Below are 20,640 nucleotides of genomic sequence, written 5' to 3' on the forward strand. Positions count from 1 at the left end.
GGTTTCTAACATTCATGTTATTAATGTGGGAAAATAATAAAGTCTGAGGAGAGATGTTTGGTGCGGCTGTGATCTGATCTGCACACTGCTGATACAAGCCGCGCAGACCTGGGCTCAGATAACAAGCAGCTTTATAGCAGGTATTTCACATGTGTTTCCAATAGAACATCTTTATTCTAATAAACCCAAACCAACTGATAAAACAAAGTGTTTTTTTATAATGAGTCGGCTTTTTTTTCCACGGCAGATTCACCGGGTTGCATAATAATCATGTGAGAAGACTGAGCCAGCACAAACAAATACCTCATAGTAAAAAGAAGCTTAGATTAGTCCGTCAACATCATTATGGAAGAAGCAGAGGTTTAAAGAGACGGACATGCAAATGCACACAAACATCAAAATGGATCACACACTCTTCTTCTTTTGTTTGTTTTTTTCTAAAGAAAGCCAGAGATGCACTTGCCTGTAGCTTGAATGCTTTGGGAGAATCAGGCTGTTTGTTATGGATAAACAAATGCAAGTGTTAAAACCTGAAGCGCTCATGTCAGAGAAAAGGAAACAGAACATTACCCCCCCCCCCCTCCACACACATACACACACACACACACTGAATGGCACAGGATGAAGCATTTAGCTGCTGATTAAAACACTTTTTTTAACCAACCTTTTTGGCCGGAGCTTGTTTGCTTTCTGGCAGGATGTGACATGAGAAGACTAACATCACTCACACGTCTTTACATAACGCTGAGCTAAGCTAAACTGAAGCACAATCTCCATTTCTAACATAACTACAACAACAACAACAATGTGGAAAGGTCACTCACAAACACAACATTTGGTTTTTCCTTAAAGGTCACATCATGGACAAGTGAGTCAGTACAGTTCAAATGGGATGACTTTCAAAAGGACAGAAGAAGAAAGGACAAGGGGAAAGTGGAGGCCCAGGGGTAGAGGAGGGGAAGCGTAAGCAGAGGGGCTCACAGGAATGTTGTGGTCTTTGCGTCCTTTGTGTGAGGAGGCAACGTGGGCCAGGTACTGGATGACCTTCTTCGTGTTCTCCGTCTTGCCAGCTCCTGATTCACCTCTGCAAACAAAGGATCCGGACGGCGGCATGAACAAGAGAAAAAAAATGAAAGCTTATGTTACTGAAGTGAATTTCAAGCCACATTACAAGAGATAATCCGTGTTAGTTGTCCACAGTTTAGCAAGGTACGTACAACACGCTGTGAGGCCACAACCAAAATAATCGTCACTTATCATCATTGTGGGTTAGAGTGACCGGACGGACGCCAAAGACTTCCAGAGTAAATAACCAATCGGACTATCTGTTGTTGTTTTTTTTTACATCAATCCATTTGTTTGTTTGACTGGAGAATGCTGCGGTCTGGCGAGTCAGTCTGCGAAGTTTCCAGCCCCAGCCTTTTGGGCTGTCGCTAATGATAGCTGTGCTCAGGCAGGGCCTTCCACAGTTCCCACAGGTCCCAGAGCCCAGAAAGCACAAACCAGCAGCAAAAACCAGCCCAGTGACACCACATCTAGCTACATACCAGTGGCTTTAGTCTAGCTGGTTATTAGCTCCTACTTGCACATAGCAGACGGCAGTTTTAGATGCTGCTCTAGAATCTGAGGGGCGAGTCCTCGAGTGCAGAATTTGAGCACAGGAATATAGGTCAAAGCGGGAGGATATGCCTTCTTCGCTCTGCAGTATGTTTGGAAAATGTTTAACTGAACATCTCAATAGATTTTTTTTCCTCCTGATGTTTTCTCTAACACGGTTCAGAGATGATCCAGCCTGTGGGATGACTCCTTCTGAGATATTCTCTCTCCTAAGTGTGAGATTCTCCAAATTCTCCATCCTCCCGTGTCATCGTATTCGGGATGTAACACGTGAACATATCATGACACAATGGCTCCTTTTCAGCAATGTGTTTCCAGCCGACGCTGACACTTGACATTGAACGGCATCGATAACTAAACATCATTTAAAAGAGCATTAATCTTGACTTTCTTTGCTTCTAAAGTCTTCCTGACTGTTGTGATGGCAACACCTCCTTCACAGCTTTTACATGAATACAATCATTTGTAAGAGAATATTTTAGTAAATATAAAAAGAAATCTTTACTGTTCAAGAGTTAATATTAACAAAAAGCTTCTGTAATGCCATGTTTTGTTGGATTTTTACCGTCAGTGCAGAGTCAGACCTGCGTCTCGGTCATTGGATTTTATCTAAAGATGTTTAATCTTAGAGGGAGAGAGGTGGTTTCTCTAAACTCTTCAATCGTGTGGCAAAACCGCTTCACCATCAACAGGGCGTATCTTTTACACAACTTAGGAGAGATTATGCAACTTGTCTGTTCGCTGGCAACATCCAGCCCATGACATGCTGAAAGAGAGTGGCACTTCATTACTCTCTGCCATGGAAGACGATGGCAGGCCACCAAACCACACTCATAACTCCCTCAGCGTTGGGCAGAGCCGCTGCACAACCCCGCATCCGCAGAAAAAGCTATTTGCATCTGGTCTTTAAATAACACACAGCAGGAAAATGGGCACTTGGCAAGTGACAGAGGATGAGAGAAGCATGGAGAGAGATGGAAAGAGAAGCAGGAAAACCACAGTTAAAGGAACAGCAGGAGTTATGATTAAGGAGTCCTATAGTAACGGTTTAGGACAAGACCTCAGTACCCTTTGATAAGCCGATTAAGGTGAGGCGATACATCATCTTTAGCTTGGGACGGCCTCATTTAACAGCCCACTGAACTGCTACATGACCAGAACCCCTTAAAACATAAACTTCAAGAGTAGAAGATGAGAGGGATTAAGAGAACAAACGTTGCTGTACTCACGTGCAAAGAATTGATTGGTCCTCACGATCTGTTCAGAGAAAAGACAAAAGCACAATGAGCGCTTTTTAAATCAGTTGTCCTTCATTTTAACTAGGAGAGTAACAAAGATGACCTTTAGGGATCAAGTTGTATGAAAACAGATTAACTTGTGGAGACCAGATAAGACCAGACAGTAAAGGGCATTCCCGCATGAAAAAACTTCAAGCACTGCTTCGTCTACACCAATTAGTGTGCTGAAAGTACATTTTACAGGCTTTTCCAGCCTGTAGAATCCATTGTGCTCTGCTAAACTAAGCTATGCAATGGCCATGAACTGACAGCAAGGGTTGTAACCAAAGCTGCCACACCTTTCACCACTGAGGAGCCCAGTCCAAGTCCAGATGACAGGCGTAGCACAGCCTACTGCGACAGGTGACCCTTTCAACCTTGTGCAGTCTACAGACGACCGTAATGATGAGAACCAGCAGTAAACTTACACGTTTATCATTCATATGATGCTAAAATCACTTTTCATGCTGCTGTGACTCAGAGCAATGCCAACATTAAGGGGCTAAAATGAATTAGTGACATGTTTAAAGTGGAACTATTATGTGCGTTTCAGGCTAATTTATTTTTTTTTCTGAGACCAGAAGGACTGGGATTGATCGAGTTATTGTCACAAATCGCTTTATTTACTTCAGACCGACCCTCTCCGTAGGCTGTCAGATCAGCCTGTGGGCAAAACGAGTGGATTGAGACTCTTCCGCATTAAGCCCCGCCTCCCACCACTGCACTACATCGGGAGCGCGCACCGCACCTGCTTTCGCCGTCATTGTAACATCTTATAAACAGAAGGATTAGGTTAATATGAACTCAATAAAAAAAAAACAAAATACAATGTCAACACATATCATACAGCCCTACATGTTGGAACCTGAATCAGAGCCTGAAAACAAAGTGGAAAACAGCAACCCACAGCAACGAATGCAGCAGGATGTCTCTCTTTGGTAAACTCACCAGCCATCGTTGGAAATAACTTTTATCCCACGTTTTCCACCCGCCTGATGTATTTGTACATGTCCTTGTTAACCAGTAGAAGGTAACCAATCACCCAACCTTATCCCCCGGGACGTCACAAGGATTTCCAAGTAGAAAAAACTCTCTAAAACGACGCGTTTTTCTTCGCCATGGAAACCGAACGGAGAGCGTGCTGGAACTCAAACTCAACCTTAAACATGCGTTTAGGTGATAAAAAACAGTGTTGTTCACATGTCTGATGAGGATTCAACACTGTAACACTGTAGAAAGCTCAGAAAACTCCAAATACCAGAATAGGACCCCTTTAATGTTTATTTTACATCAAGAAATCATTATGTAAACTAATACATTCATATGGAGGGATGATAAATGGATGTTAGGTAACACAATTAATCACATATGTGGTCATGGTGAAGGCATTTCCTCCTAAACTCGAGCTTGAGTTGCTTTGTTCAGCATTGCAGACGTTTTTCTGAACGTGCTTTTAAAAAGACAAAGTAGAAAGCTTTAGAAAGCTGTTTCCCTTCACCCTGGCAAAGCTGGGGCAGTTCACGCACAGAAAACGTCTGGCTAAACCTCGGTGGCTTTTTGCCATTCAACCATGCAGCCAATTATTCAGTTTAAAACCAATTTCTAAAGAAAATTGTGTTTTCATAAAATCTGGCTCGCATAAAACTAATTAGCAGAACTATTTTCCCATGAATGGACTTGAAGTAGTCAGCCGTTCCTGAGATAGGAGCCCTCTGATAGAGATTACATCTTGTAGTAGCTGTTTACGATGACTGCATCCTGAAGTCATGACCTGAAGTCTGCATGTACGCTGCGGTCTGAATGAAACCTGACATCACCACAGTTTTCATCCGTATATAAACTCAAATGATCTCACAAGCAACAAAGGCTTGTGGCTAAAGATGTGTGGCGTTTTAAGTAAGGATGCCTCACTGCAAACTTCTTTTAGTGTGTGTGTCGACACCTATGCAGACGAGCCGAGTCGACGTGTCAGCTTCCTCCCAGTAGATGTGGCATCCTGTCTAATAGCCCTCCATTCCAACCAGATGAGGGGTTCAGCCAAAGGGCTTGCCAGAGAAATGTACTCACACCTTTGTTGGTGTGTGTCAGTTTTCACAGATGGTTTAGGCCTTCAGGTGTTAGCTTTCACCACAGAAATTACCTTTTGTCTGGCACGCAGGCATAAACTTCCTCGAAGTGACAAAAGCTGCATCTGTAGGATCTTTGCTCGTCTTTTGGGTTAAACTGCTTTAACAGTTCGCTTTAACTCGGGAAGGCGAAGAAAAAAGCGTAAAATAAAACAAACTTCAGCGCAGTTTCTGCAGGGAGAATGATGAATGAGTTGCTCATTCCATGTTCGGATCTTACGTGATGATGAGGAGCCTTTGGGGCAGTTTGATTGCTCTTCCTGCTCATTTTTGTTTTTGAAGCCAGTTTGACATCCGATGCTTATCGGATGCATATCAGGCTAATTTTCACAAGCCCACAAATCCCAGTGGACTAAAGCGTGCAGCACTGTAACACACCATGAATGTTAGAAGCAAACGCTCTCATGTGTTTGACTTGTCGATGTGTTCCAGCTTTATGTGATTAATAACGAGAAGTAACCTGATGAGTGACCTCATGCTTCTGACATTCTCACATGTTTGCAATTTCTAAGGACGAGAAAATGTTTTTAATGTTTTATTCCGGTTAAAAAACACTAAACTATACAAATAAAATAAGCCAGATTGGCCTGTTGGCTGCAGTTGTCGCTAGTTTAGAGAAGTAGAGCTGTGATGCACATAGGCTAGTTACGTGATCGTTTTTAATTCGGAATTAATATTTCGGAATAAACGTATTCTATGAATTTACATGAAAATAATAATTCTGAATAAACATTTACATGAAACACGTCCTTCGTAATTCCTCTTTAGAGTGGCGGGTTGGGAAGGGTTCTGATTGGACGGAGGGTGACGTATGACATATACCGGAAATAAACAAAGTTGGCTCCCTACTTCTCGTCTTTTCAGAGGTAACTTGTAAAAACTACATAATAAACACCAGTTTTGCCGCTATTTTGATTATAAACGTGAAGTAGCAAATCAACACGAGCATACTACTTCAATTTTTTGCAGCAACTGAGAAGAAGAAGAAAGACCACCGAACACGGGAGGCAAAACAACGCGCGTCATCGGGACAGGACAAGGTAACGAGCATGCTCAGAACGACCGGAATTAACTTAGAGCGGAATGAAGGTTTACATGACAGAGGAATTAAATAGATTGGAATTAAAATGTGAATAAGCCAGCTACTTACATCAGAATTAAGTTTAATTCCGAATATAAATTTGCATTAGGAATTAAGTGTTTACAAGGTCGTTTTCCATCAGTTTAAAGCGAAATTAACTTTTATTTGGAATTAAAACTCCCATGTAAAAGCACAAAATGTGACTCAACAGAAGAAAACACAACATTTAGATCTTGTGACGATGTTCCTGGAAGTGTCTGCCTCTCATCAGCATGAAGGGATAAGATGACCTCACCACCTGCCGGTGCATCTGACCCGAGATACAATGATGGATCGGCTTCTCTACTTCGTCTTTATAAAACAAAGATTAGATGAACCACTAAATGTGTTGCTGACACGTGTGAATGGGTTTGTAGACAAGTAATTAGTAAACAAACCGTTTATCTAGCTGATATCTAGCTGATACACACCCATGGACATTGCTTCCTTCTTTACTTGTACATCTACTTTCCCATCACATCTCTGGAGTGACTCCACATGACCTTACATTCTTCAGTAAATATCCAACACCTTCAGTTACCGCCCCCTCCTTTAAGTGACTGTTCTTTTAATCTTTCCCCAGTAGGATCAGACAAAAGGTGAGTGCGAGCTCGCCGCCCAAAGCCAAAGCTTCTTGTGTTTTTTTTTATTCAGCAGTTTTAGCTTGTGGAACGTTGTGCGTTGATCCTGATGTTTGTAATTGTGTTGAAGCTAATTTGTGGATCTTGCAGGTGAATTCTTCATAGAAATATTTATTCCAATAAAGTTATAATCCAGATAAAAAAACCAACAATTTTCTTTTTTATAATTAATATGAGTTCATTTTAAATGTGATAACGATAAATATAAATCTATATATTTATATTTAAGTATAAATTTAAAAATAAATATCTCTTTATATAAATGATAAATAATGTGATAAAAAAAAAAAAAAATTCATTTCATTCATTCATTTCATTTCATTTCATTCATTCATTCATAACCGGGACATATCTTTAAAAGAAATGCTGTTAAAATGGTTACAAAAGGCTCAAAGTGTAAAAAACAACAACAACTGGACTCTGGATATTTCTTTGAGCAAGGAATATTAGGTTGGATGTCCGTGATTTTTGCGCCCTCAGGCTAGAACTGCACTGGAAACAGGCGCGAATCGGTCATGGAAATCACTGCATGGACTCAGGAAAGCTTCCAGAAATAATTGTCTATGAACACAGCTTGCTGTGCCACCCACAAATGCAGGTTTTAAGCTCCATCGTGCGAAGAAGAAGCCAAATATGAACGTGAAATGTACAAAAGAAAATGAGGCAAAGCAGAAGACTGTTCTGTGATTAGTTGATTTATCAAAATGTGGAATTCTTAATGGAAAACATGGAAGCCGTTTGCACCAGTCCATAAACATCAGGAACCGTCCAGCTTATTACGAGCACCCACTGAAAAAAATCTGTATTACGTAAACCCTAAAAGTGTAAGAGGAACACGTGTTCTCATGCAGATTGTGTCTGTTTCATGTAAGGCACTGCATATGTTAGCAAGACAACGCTAAACTGCATGATGACATCTATTACAACATGTCTCTGACTGCAGTCCAGACTCATTTTATGACATTTGGCACGTCATGAAACACAAAACACAGCAAAGATCCAGGACTGCTGAGCAGCTAGAATCAGATATCAGACAGGAATGGCACCTCAGGTACAGCAGCAGCCCTCATCCCCTCCCACATCTTTACAGACTGATGTGATGCCACCAAGCGGCAACCTCCGGCGTTAAGAAGTGAAGCCCATGCAGAATAGCATAAAACTGCAGTTCCCCGTTCATCCGCTAGGGGCTGCAAAACAGAGCAAATCCCCATAGACTCCCATGTTAAAAAGACCAACTTCACAGTAGAAATAAACATGTTTACAGCCTGGTTCAAAAATCCATTTTCGGCTTATAGGTCAGGTTTACCTTCATGACAACTGTGGGGGAAGTGAATTTTTTTTCTAACTCGCCCGTTTTAAAGTAATTTAATCTCGAAGTTTGGCAAATTTAGGGGCGTATCCTTATGATTGACAGGTACCAATCTCTGGCTTCAAGTAAGAAGAAAGGAAACAACCGCGTTTTTTTTTTTTTTTTTGTGAAAGTTTCTCTTTGATAAAACTTATTTTGTAGGCATCTACGTTGACACATCTATCAGCTTTATGCTGCTACTGAGGGCCTCTTGGCAGCTGCTGCTTCCTATATCTCCACGGCAACTAACTGCTGGGTCATATGTACCCATGGTACCATGTTGGCTCGATACAAACTGTAGGTGAACTAGTCAAACTCATCGTTCCCTTTCGCCTTCCAGTAGCTCATTACTGCCTGAGTAAATCTTCAGCCCTTTTGTGTTTCCCCTTCCCCTCATTTCCTCGTTCCCTCCTTCACGCGCAGTGAAAGCTGGATTACTCTCACAGCAACAAATCTGGATCTTGCAAGAGAGGTGAAAATTCGCTCCTCTGTCAGCTACAGATGTTTTTAATTGGACCACATCATTACGGCTTTAGTAATTTCCTCGAAAACAACTCACAGCCAATAATGTAGGTAATGAAATGGGAGGTTCTAAGTTAGACCACATTTTGTATACAAAGACTAAAAACTAATCAAGGTACAAGTCAAAAGCAAGGAAACAGTGTTTAAAACGATGTGTTTGACCTGCATGACGGTCATTTCCAGACATATTTAGTAGGTTTATAACTGCTCTAAACCTCACATTAGGGGTTAAAAGCTCATTACAATCATTTTTTGCACTGCACTCACTTATCTTCTCGCAAGGAAACAAACACACATTTCTCATATTATGCTGACCTCCATGTAAAGCCATGCCTGATGGACATATGAGACTGGAGCACATGCACGGATGTAACGACTCTAATGGGATCCTGTGGTACATGCTGGGCTCATTTGGCACAGCAGGTTTCCCTTTTCTGTTGATAATTTATCCCTCATGAGGATTAAACAAACCCTCATTCTTTAAATTCCAGAGCACCCCCCTCCAGCAAGAGCCCCAATCGCTACCAAAACCTTCCTTTTATCAACCATATTTAACCGACATGGCCTTATAGCCCCTTTTCTGACTACGTTCTATACTTTATAGTTTTGTTTTCTTTTATTTAACCCTGTCAGGCATGAATTAAGAAAAAACAATACATCTTTTAAATAATATTTTACCTCTATAGACATATGCAATGATACTTTTTGTGTTTATTAGTGATATTTAAAATTCATCATGATTTATTTTCATTCAATCTATAAAATATTTATAAAATAATGTATAATCATAATAATATTATGTAAGCCATCTATAAAATATCTAGCTGTATCATTTTCTTTTCCGATTTATCGCAAAAGCAAACTTGTGTAATTACATTATGGTCAATTATATCGTATATTTATTTATTCTCCAGTGAGTGGAAACATATCGGATGACTCACTAACATCCACTGAAGTGGTTTATTTACAAAAATACCATCCTAATTCATGAATATGCAGGGAAAAAAAGCTGGTAAATAGGTGTCCACTGTATAGGGCCACAGGGCATGAAAGGGTTAAACCACTGTAAAATGTTTTCTTCTACTTTTCTGCTTTGCATAAAGATCCTCCTTCTGGGAAGTAAGTGGCTGAAATTACACATGATTTGTTGTTGGTGTGTTAATGTTCTTAATTTATTGTTAAACGATGCGAGTCAAAACGATTTATCTTGAAATCCTGGGCAGCTATGAGCCACACACACACGAGGTGGGACAACATTTCCCATTGGAAATCCAGGCTGAAAAAGACTTGAAGGTTTCTACCCACAGCCACCAAAAACATTCCCCACAGCTGAAACCAGACCTTAGTGTGCAAAAACATTCTTAGCTTGAGGATCATAATTACATCCATTTATTGTCAATCGTCCTCAGCAGTGTGGCTGCCGCCCAAAGTCTAGCCCACACATCGTACTCCCAATAGTTGTAAACTGTTGCTTCAGTTGTGTGGATGTGAATCTGCCAGCTTTCAAACAATCCATGCTTACATTTACACTTCAATTCATGCATCTATCACCGGTAAAAAGGGGAAGCCTGACACCTCTTTACCTCCATCTTCTGCAGACTGATTTATGTTAATGCTCTCAAACACACACCATTTATCATACAAACAAAACCAAATATGGCCCAACTTTCAGCTACGAATGCAGTATTTAACAGAAACTGGCTCTACAACGTCACATTCAGCCTTTTGGGATTTTTGCAACTGGACGTAACACATTTTTTCCACACTAAAGCTAAAACTCTCACAATTTGCTTCATAAAAGAAAGTCGTAAAACGCAACAGCACACAGTGAAAATTCTAGCGCCATGGCAACCACTTCACACACATGAGACATCCTCGGCGATAGCCAGAGGCCTGCTTTCTCATAAACTGTTACATGTTGGAGAATCACCCACACTTACACAAACACACACACTCATATACAGAAAAACCCTCCAAAAACAAAGTAAAATCTCCCAGATCACAGCAGAATATGATGATTGCATGAGTGTAAGGGTGATATAAATATGGCGCCCTGATTACTCGTAAAGAGCTGAGGCAGAACAGGGTCCACAGCTACTTAAGATCGGAGAAACAAAGCTGTGTGTGTGTGTGTGTGAGAGACAGAGCTCATTCACATTCCCAGACAGTGGAAGTAGTGATCTGGAAAGTGTCGTGGTGTGGGGATACCTGCAGAGTATAAATGTCACTCTGAAGCTTTTGGACAACATGGTGCAGACCTCTGAGGGAGAAAACGCAACATCCTCCCACAGTCGTTTGGATTTTTGATTAGTTAAGCAAACACATAACTCCTCCATTACCGCAGCGATTCAGAGAGCACAAGTGATCCTCTCAGCTCATCGACGCTGCTAAAAGAAGTGAAGAAAAGGGAGAGAGGCTTCTGTTAAATGGAGGAAAATGTTCACCTCTGGCCAACGGCAAGAAAATCCCAGATGAGATTAGGATTATGGTTTCAAATTCTGGAAAGCTTCATCTAACAGTGTGTTCAAAGTGTGAAGAGAGTGCAAGCCTGGAGTTGATTCGCCCAAGACAGCAAATGTATCAAATATGCAGAGATGAGCTGGAAGATAGGAAAGGAACAGATGCACAAACAGAGTGTCGTATGTGTTTCACAAAGCAAATCTGAACACATCTGCGATGACGTTTGGAGCTCGAGCATTTCAGTTGTCTGCTTTGATGAAAGCATGACTGGTAAAAATAAAATAAAACAGATGAGTCCCTTATTTTAAGAAATATCAAAAAACTTTTCAATAATTAGTCACACAGAATTTATAGTTATTATATATCTATTGAATTCCAGCAGACACAAAAACTTTTGTGGAAAAAAACTCACCTCAGGCTACAGTAGTGCACATTTGTTTGCTTATGCTGTGTTCACAGGAAGAGTAGAAGCTTAAATGGGTTTTTAAACATTGTCACAGACCCATTAAAGCCAAACTATAACCTTATAATGGCTGACATTATTTTCAACTAATTTATACTGCATTTTGTTTTTTAATGATTGTAAATAAAAAGAGAAAAGATTGCGACACAACACTATTAAATAAATAATAATAATTCATAAACATAAACTATTCATAAATCCTATAAAAAATGCATTAAAAAAGATACTTTATTAACTCCAAGCTGGGAAATTAGGCGTTGCAGCAACGAGTGTTAAGGCAAACGACTCAAATAGCAACATCACAATGCGTCACCTGGATGATGTGTTGACGCGACGCCAAGCTGGAACCAGTTAAAACCTGCATCTACTGCAGCCATTTAGACTTGGAACCGGATTACGATTAAACACTTTGACATCGCTCTTAGAAAGCCACATGTTAGTGGGTGTCAGCAGAGTTTTTGACTAGCATGAAAAAGGCTTTACTGTACGATCCCCTGCAACCAGCAGCTACAGTAAATAGCTCGCCTGTACTCTATGTTGAAGCAGCTGTCATTCGGACAGCCACATGAACAGAAGGGCAGAAATCCCCATGGAGATGCCTGACCCTCTGCATGTACCAGTATGTACAAGGGTATGCATGTGTGCTGGAACTTGTATGGCCCTGGTTTCCCATCATTCCCAGCAAAGACGCCTTTGTAGCATGGAACGGGAGTTTCAGCAGAGGTAACGTAGTTAAATAACATCAGTGAAGAACAGTAATAAAAATATCTAGAGTAGCGGTGTAGTAGATGACGGGGCGATGAATCATTTTCACACCATCTGCAAATGAGCAAAAGGCAAGAGTGTGGTCAGGAGTGGAAGGGTGTGGTGGGAAGGGACCTGATATCAGGATAAAGGGGAGGAGGGGTGGTGGAAACACAAGTGAGGAAGACGTCAGTGTGGCACATTTGAGTCATGATACAAAGAAGAAAAACAAGACCGAAATAGGAGATTTGTAGCTCGCGATGTTGTCAAGTCACCCAGTGACATTCCTGCAGATGGAACCATCTGGGATGTTCCAGTGCTGCTGGTTCAGATGGTTCGTGATTGCAGTCGGCAGCTGAGATCACAGACAGGAATAGATCGTCATAATGGTTGGTTGAATGTCCCCACCCTCTCGGAAGTGACAGCACAGGGACCACCTGGGAGAGTGTGTGTGAGGGCAAAGATAGACACACACACCTCCACAAATCTGTTCACCCGTCTTCTCTCTTTTTTTTTCTCCTTTCACCATTTGCGTTGGATGGTTCACGCCTCCACGTCGTCCATTAATGTCTGATAATGGACACCTCATTGGGCATCATCCCTTACACGTAAAACAGCCAATAACGTCATAACTTGTCATAAAGTGTAATAATAAAAAAAATCTTCGGAAATGTAATAACTGCAGTTGATAATGTATTGATGAACAAATAGGACAGCTACGGTGGCCCTGAAGTGCAAACCACAACAAATTAAAATACACAGCCACATTAACGCACTAGAAGACTACCAGTGAGAGATTGATGTGTGTTTTTAATTTCTGCTTTTTAAATGTATCATGTTTATTAAATTGTAGTTTTTTGTATTTGTTGTTGAGGTTTTTTCAATTGTCATTTTTATATGTTATGTCCTTTAATGTGAGGTTTTTAATTTGAGTTGGCATTTTTTAAAATTTGGCAGTGTTTTTTAAATTTGTTGTTTATTTTTTAAAGTATAGTAAATGCATCGTTGTCATTTATTAATCGCGATCGTGTACAATGTGGCATTTCTTCTCTCACTATGGATGCAAAGGCAACTCTCAAATTATTTGTGAGATAAAATCGTTATTTAATTTTACTTGCAGTTTGCAGTTAGTGTCTCACTTGAATGTTGTATTATCGCACAGATTTACTCCATTTTTTTTCAAACATTTAATGATAAATTTATGTTATTAATGTTTATTACTTAAAACAAATTAATGCTGTTTTTACCACCAACTGGTCTGGAGGCTGGACCATAATATTTTTTAAAGCCTGAGTTGTCAAAACATGAGTTCCTCTGATACATTGTTCCAATCCCAAGCGGCCCCCTGTAATGTAGCCATACTCGCCCAGGGGGGCCCGCCTCTGAGTATGAGAACCACTTAACTACTGAACTGGCACTCAAATGTCACTTTGAGTTTATACAACATAGACGTAAAAATCTCTCATGTAAAAACATAAAAAGAAAAAAAAGGCCCTGTATTACATGATTGACTCTTATTACATTACTGGGTGCCATGAAGAACTTGTGCCTTAACTGGACAGACTGGTGATAAACAGTCACAATAAACGGCACAATTCAATAACAGTCATATGGTATTCATTATCATCAGGATATCTACTGACTTTATCTGTTTAATGCAGACCAAAGTCCTTCAGCAGAAAAAGTAAAATCAGAAAATTAAATACATATATACATTAATAACCTCTATACTACTGGTAAGAGGAACATTAAAGGCGCATTCTGTAACTTATTGACCATAAAACTCCAGGAACCAGACTTGTTAGGGGACACTGTGACATCTATCGTGTGCATTTCTACAGCTGCTGCTGCTCCGCAACGTGAACCATGAGAAACCAACACGATACAACTCTTTCACCTGGGATACGATGTGACGTTTCACTTCACGGTAAAATAAGGAAGTGGCTGTTTTAAACACGCAACATCGCTGATTCAGCAAAGAAATGTAAGATCAAAAGAGAAAAAGGGACAAAACAAGAGTTATTGTAAGATTGTCTTTTGCTGGCTGGAGAGAGCTAACATGTCAAGTAGGATGCAAGATGGATGCCGGATGAAACGTTGGTAGGTGGCGTGTGACGGGGAAATGGCAAAAGTTCTGTGGTGTGTCTGTAAAACTTAACATATGCATAAGAAGGATTAAGATGTGTTCAATTCAATTCAATTCAATTCAGCTTTATTTGTATAGCGTATGTTAGATAAAAAATATCTCAACCTTTAAAATTAGGAACGACAGGCCAACAAAACCCTCAGTAGAGTAAATTTATCTTGTAAGGAGTTCACATTCAGCACAAATACAAAAGACAAGAAGATGTGAACTGAAAGCAAACAGAAGAACAGTTGCTCAGAACAAGTGTTGAAACGGCATCTTCTACCAAGGTCAAGTTCAGCCTTCCCATGAGAAAACTGAGTTATGTCTACTGACAATACAGCCTCACATAGTTACAATGTATTATTCAAAACGCAGGATGTTCAAAGAGTACGATTCTCATAATATGCTTCATTCAGAATAAAACAATTATAAAACTATGATATTTTTTAGTCTGTCATTTCATACCAAATGACATGAAAACTAATGCAGCACTAATGAAAGAGTGACACTGCTGTGAACCCTTTCAGAAAAACAAAATGTGGACTCTTCTGTTGCCATGTTCTCAGGTCTGTGTGGGTTGTGCTTGTTTTACTGAGCTGGACTCTGCAGAGCATTCAGTCAGGCTCCTGGAGTTTCCCTCTTTCAAGTCCCACAAAGCACATTTTTCAAATGCTTCTCATATAGGGGTGAAATGAGAAAAGTCTGGAAGGAGGAAAAAAAAAGAGGGGGGATGAGAGAGAGAGATAGGGTGAGAGAGAGCAGGGTCTAACACGTCTCACAGGGACTGGGGAGGAAAACAACCTTGAGCTTATTAGACGGCTCTTTGAAATCTAAGAATTGAATTTCTCTGCATTGATGTACTCGATACCAGTGGTTGGGAAGACGTGCGGCAGCTGTGTAGCTGCAAAGAATAAATATGTAGTTACTAGGCATGTGTGATATTGACTTTTTAGCCAAAATCCAACATACTGATTTTGTCAAACTCATTTCCAATAGCGACATCAACCAATATCGATTTTTGGAGCGAGTTGTGTGAAATAAACAAAAATATTTGGAAAACTGTACATCCCATCGCTAACATTTGGTCATTTTGAGTTAGAGGAGATGTAGCTAAAGAGTTTGATGTAAACTATGTTCATGTTGTGTAAAGGTTGTAGCATTAAAAAAAACAAAAATCAATGCAGATCATTTTTAATATTGCATTTTAATGTCGATATCGGCTGATACTCTAGTATCTGGAATGAAAATTCATTACTAAACAGTCCTGGTTGCATCGATTAATGTCAAGGTAAGCTGTATCCTAACTGTGATTGACAGCTATCATAACATAAGAAAAGGCTTTGGCTACACTTTTAGCTCACAGGATGCATTTTATGACCAGACACAATTTGTCCTTAGAAACTTGCAGTTAATGGCCAACGACTACTCTCTTGGACACATTGCATCCCAACATCTCACGGTGGGAACCTTATTTCTCTAGCCATGGCTAGCCTTTGGCTAACTCACTGCAGATTTGACAGAACATGTAAAATAACTGTGACCAGAGCTCAATGATAATTGAGTTAAATCAAAGTTGAATATAAATTTATCTTGGTAATAAATATTACACAGTTTCCAAGGCTTCGGTGGCAGAACATTGCCTGTCACTCAGAATGAACAAATGTGATGATTGTGCTCAGACATATCATTCATTCATTCATTACTGCAAAACATTGTCTCCGCTACCAGCGGAGACAATGTTTTTACCACAGAGCTGCGTGTTGCACATCAGTTCAGTCCCTCGCTCTACGTCTTTGGGGAAAGGCCCACACATTTTGACGCTACATCATCCCTTCACGCCTATAAGCAGAGATAAATATATTAATTTGTGCAGAAGTAAGACTCCTTATGTCTGATTACTTCAGGGATTTTGCAACTTTAGAGGCAGGCAGAAAGGAGGAACAACTTCCACTGCTGCACTTTATTCACTTAAAAAAAAAAAAAAAAAAAATCATACATATATATATATATATATATATATATATATATATATATATATATATATATATATATATATATGTATGTATTCATTTATATATTCAACATTAGGTAACAAAATAAGATCTCATATTTCTAACCACCATCAAGCCCCTTGTGTGACGTTGCTGTTGAGAGTGTAGGTGCTACTCTGCAGAAATCTTCAGCTATCCCACTGTTGGATTGAGGCAAAACTTAAAATAAAAACATCTTACAGACAACATTACAGTGTTCAAACTCAGGTTTTAGTGGAGCAAGCGGTTATCACAAGGAAAACTGAGTTGACATACAACAAGTAGAGAACCTCGTGGAGAGGGGAGAGACATGGCAACACTGAAACATAATCTACTTTTTTGGTTCATTGAGCACAGTGGTCATGCCAGACAAAGTACCAGTGGAGTCAAAATAGCAGAAACACACACTTGTGTTCTCATTTCCCACAATAGTGGCTGAGAGTGGAGTCTATTCTCTGCTGCGGTTACGACTCTGTCGCTGTGCACACCATCCTTTTATTAGCCTAGATAAACACACTGATTGCTGGGATTTTTGCTAAGAACTTTGGGATTTTGTGATTTCAGCATTTCCACATGTCTAAACACTAAAATAAAGTTCCAGAGAGGTGAAGGACCCTACGATGTCACCCCAGATTCAACCTGTGCCTGTGCAGCATCACTGGCTCCCAAACTGGTTGCTGCTGTCGCACCTCATCACATCCATCGCCCTGCTTGCCTGTCAGAATGGATTACATGTTTGGGAAACTGTGTTAATACAATTAGACATTGTTGCTGTTGGTGCGTAACAATCCTCCTCTGTATCCTTTTCTCCTCCATATATTAAAGACAACGTATATCTAGAGCAGATGTTAGAACCAAAGTCTTTACATAATGCAGCATTGCTAATGCTAGCAGTACGTAGCATGGACGTAATGTGTAACAGAGTGCCTTTAGAGTGGGGTAAAATTAGCCTCGTCCTGCTGGGTGTCGCCTTTACCCCAATGAAAGGGGGCAGAAAGCTGCTGCAGGAGATGTGGCAGAAAGTATTTGGCAATGTAATCAATTGCAGATGGCAGCCGTCGAGCGACTTGTTTGGTCCACAGTGGTTCTTTGTGATGGCTAGGCTTGCCATAATCCAACAGGACAAGGCAGTTTGCCCGTGTGTGTGTTGTTCTGGCACCTCTAACAGTACTAAGCTCTGAAGCCCTGCAGGAATTCCAGACACACAGGCAGCAGGGGCTCGGTGATACTATGCGACAGGGTATGACTGATAACTGATTCATTTAGCTGTGAGTCAAACTGCATCACATTAGCAGCAACAAGTGGACATGACATTAAAACTTAAAAATGTGGCAATTAAAGTTGGACTGGAAGATAAAATGACCTAAAATGAAATTGTGATTACATTTATGCTGATCACAGTATAATAATAATGAGACAGTTTACAGCTAAGACAAGAAAACCCCAAAACACAGTGAGACTGAAACCAAACCGGTGTCATACAAAGCTGAAAAACAAACATATTAAAGTTGCTTGGATTCAGTAAAAATGATGAAAAATAATTAAAAGAGTGTGCAAACTTTGTTGCTGACTGTTAACACCCACGACTCACATCTACTTTGTTTAACAATCTGAAAACTGAACTCTGTTTTAAAGTTAAACTAAATTTGAACTAGAATGTTGTCATTACTTTTTAAACTGACAGCATCAAAAAAGCGTATCAAGATTGATCAATATATTGCCGCATTGCTCTCCTGTGAAGTTTGTAAATACTCTCACATCACTGGAATAGACACAACTAATATTTAATCAACCAATCAGATGGTTGCAATTCAACACATTTAGTCACATAGACATGATGAAGATGACTTCCTGGAGTGCAAACTGAGCACCAGGATTAGGAAGAAAGTGGATTTAAGTGACTGAATGTGACGTGTTTGTTGGTCTGAGTATTTCAGAAACTGCTGATCTACTGGGATTTTCACGCACGAGCATCTCTAGAGTTTACAGAAAATAATCTGAAGAAGAGAACATATCCAGCGAGCAGCAGTTGTCTGGACCTGAATGTCTTGTTGATGTGCTGATTGAGGTCCGAAGAGAATCGGCAGACTGGTTGGAGATGATAGAAAGGCAACAGGAAGTCAACCAGGAAGAACACCGTCTCTGAACACGCAACACGCCCAGCCTTGAAGCCGATGGTCTACAGCAGCAGAAGACCACACTGGGTGCCACTCCTGTCAGCTAAGATCAGGAAACTGACGCTGCAATTCACACACTCACCAGAACTGGACAATAGAAGATGGAGAAACTGGTCTGATGAGTCTCCATTTCAGCTCCACATTCACATGGTTGGATCAAAATCTGCTGGAAACATCATGAAAGCACTGATCCATCCTTCCTTGTATCGTTAGTCCAGGTTAGTAGTGGTGTAATGACGTGAGGAATATTCTCTTGGCTTACTTCTGGCCCCTTCGTATTAACCATAGACCGTATATGAAAAATGGATGGAGCCTCCTGCGGTTAAAAGTGAAGCCTATGCGGAAGTGCATAAAACTGCAGTTCCCCGTTCACCCACTAGGGGCTGCAAAACAGAGCAAATCCCCATAGACTCCCATGTTAAAAAGACCAACTTCACAGCAGAAATAAACATGTTTACAACCTGGTTCTAAAATCCATTTTCGGTTTAATAGGTCAGGTTTACCTTCATGACAACTGGGGCGTGTCCTTTTGATTGACAGGTACCCAATCTCCTGCTTCAAGTCAGAAGAACGTAGAACAACTGCGGTTTTTAGTCCGTTAACAACATCACTTAGCTTTAGTCCGCTTACCTCCGTTAGCTGGTTAATTCCCGTTATCTTGGGGTTAGCTCAGTTAGCTTTTAGCTACAGAAAGCTCGGAGTTCGCTCGATGTCAATCATCCATCATGACGCTCACAGCCCCCCTCTTAGCTCCACCTCTTTGCCCATATTTGTATTTTCCGGGTGAGATGACACACATGCCTCTGCCAAGATGGCGATGGTAGGAACCGTCCACCGAGCTTCAATTCATCTCTTCAGAAACCTACGGGTGACGTCACGGAGGCTACGTCTATCTCTTTATATACAGTTTATGGTACTAACATGACATGGTTTAACCACCACAGTCTACCTGAGTATTGCTGCTGACCATGTCCATCCCTTTATCACCACAGTGTAGCATCTTCTGATGGAAACTTCCAGCAGGATGATGCTACCATGTCACAAAGCTCACATCATCTCCAGCTGCTTTCTTCACCATGACGATGACCACATATCAATCCAACAGAGCAGCTCTGGGGTGTAGTGAAACGGAAGACAGCCAACAAATCTGCAGCATCTGTGTGTTCCTATCATGTTAATATGGAAGAAAATCTCTGAGGAATAGCACCAGCTTCCAGGTTGGACCTGGAACCTAATAACGTGGATCTAATCACAAAGATGAGATTAAGAGTGGATGAACTGGTCATCTTGTTGCTTTTTTACTCAGTGGGGTGTTTTGTGTGTGAGTAAGAGGGGAGTTACAGCATCCGCCAGGTAATCCTATCTGCTACATCGAGGCTTCAGGCATCACTGCTATGCGTTTCTCATGACAGCACTATCTCAGAAAGACGGCGATACATGACAGGGACTCCACCTTAAATCATGTCCCCACAACTTCTCTGTTATGACACAGACACCCAAAGGTCAGGAGTGGGATTTACGATGGCGCTACCGTGACAACTGTCTACACATGTGTAAACACAAGCAAAGGTAGGCAGACATTACCTGTAACCTGAAGGCCTTTGACTGAAATACGAACATGTCTACAACAAGAATCGATTTTTTTTTTTTTTTTTATGCTGAAGAAACCAAGTTTTATGGATTTCCATAAAACATCTCAGACGTCTGCGTGGTGAGTGACATAAAACAGCTTTTCTGATCAACATCCCATCCAGTTTAGCTAAGAAAGAACTAAAATCATAAATCAGAACTGCTGTATGACCCCTAAAGAGAAAAATGATTTTATCCTGAATGAACTCCACAGCTGCTTGTCATTAAAGATGCATCTGCTCGAGTGTATTTCTGCACGACGCTATGAGAGAGCGCGTTCACAGCTTCAGCGTGAAGGCTCACTGCTGGAACGCGCGTCTCCATTTGTCTGGATGATATATCCTGAATGTATCGGTAC

General features: G+C 40.6%; 1 protein-coding gene across 4 annotated transcripts in view; it reads right to left on the reverse strand.

Annotated features, from left to right (window-relative positions):
- LOC306765907 (myosin-10) overlaps window positions 1-20,640 on the reverse strand; it is a 76,122-nt gene that overhangs the window by 37,836 nt on the left and 17,646 nt on the right. For 2 of the 4 annotated variants that reach the window (XM_079253444.1, XM_079253442.1), the window contains exons 4-6: window positions 2,847-2,874; window positions 982-1,084; window positions 464-493 (exon numbers count right to left, since the gene is read on the reverse strand). In XM_079253444.1, coding sequence (XP_079109570.1) covers window positions 464-493; window positions 982-1,084; window positions 2,847-2,874 — 161 coding nt within the window. The remainder of the gene's footprint in view (window positions 1-463; window positions 494-981; window positions 1,085-2,846; window positions 2,875-20,640) is intronic. The other 2 variants (XM_079253445.1, XM_079253443.1) reach the window with 1 other exon arrangement.

This window comes from Telmatherina bonti (assembly GCF_933228915.1).
Source record: "Telmatherina bonti genome assembly, chromosome: 14".
Classification (NCBI taxonomy): Eukaryota; Metazoa; Chordata; class Actinopteri; order Atheriniformes; family Telmatherinidae; genus Telmatherina; species Telmatherina bonti.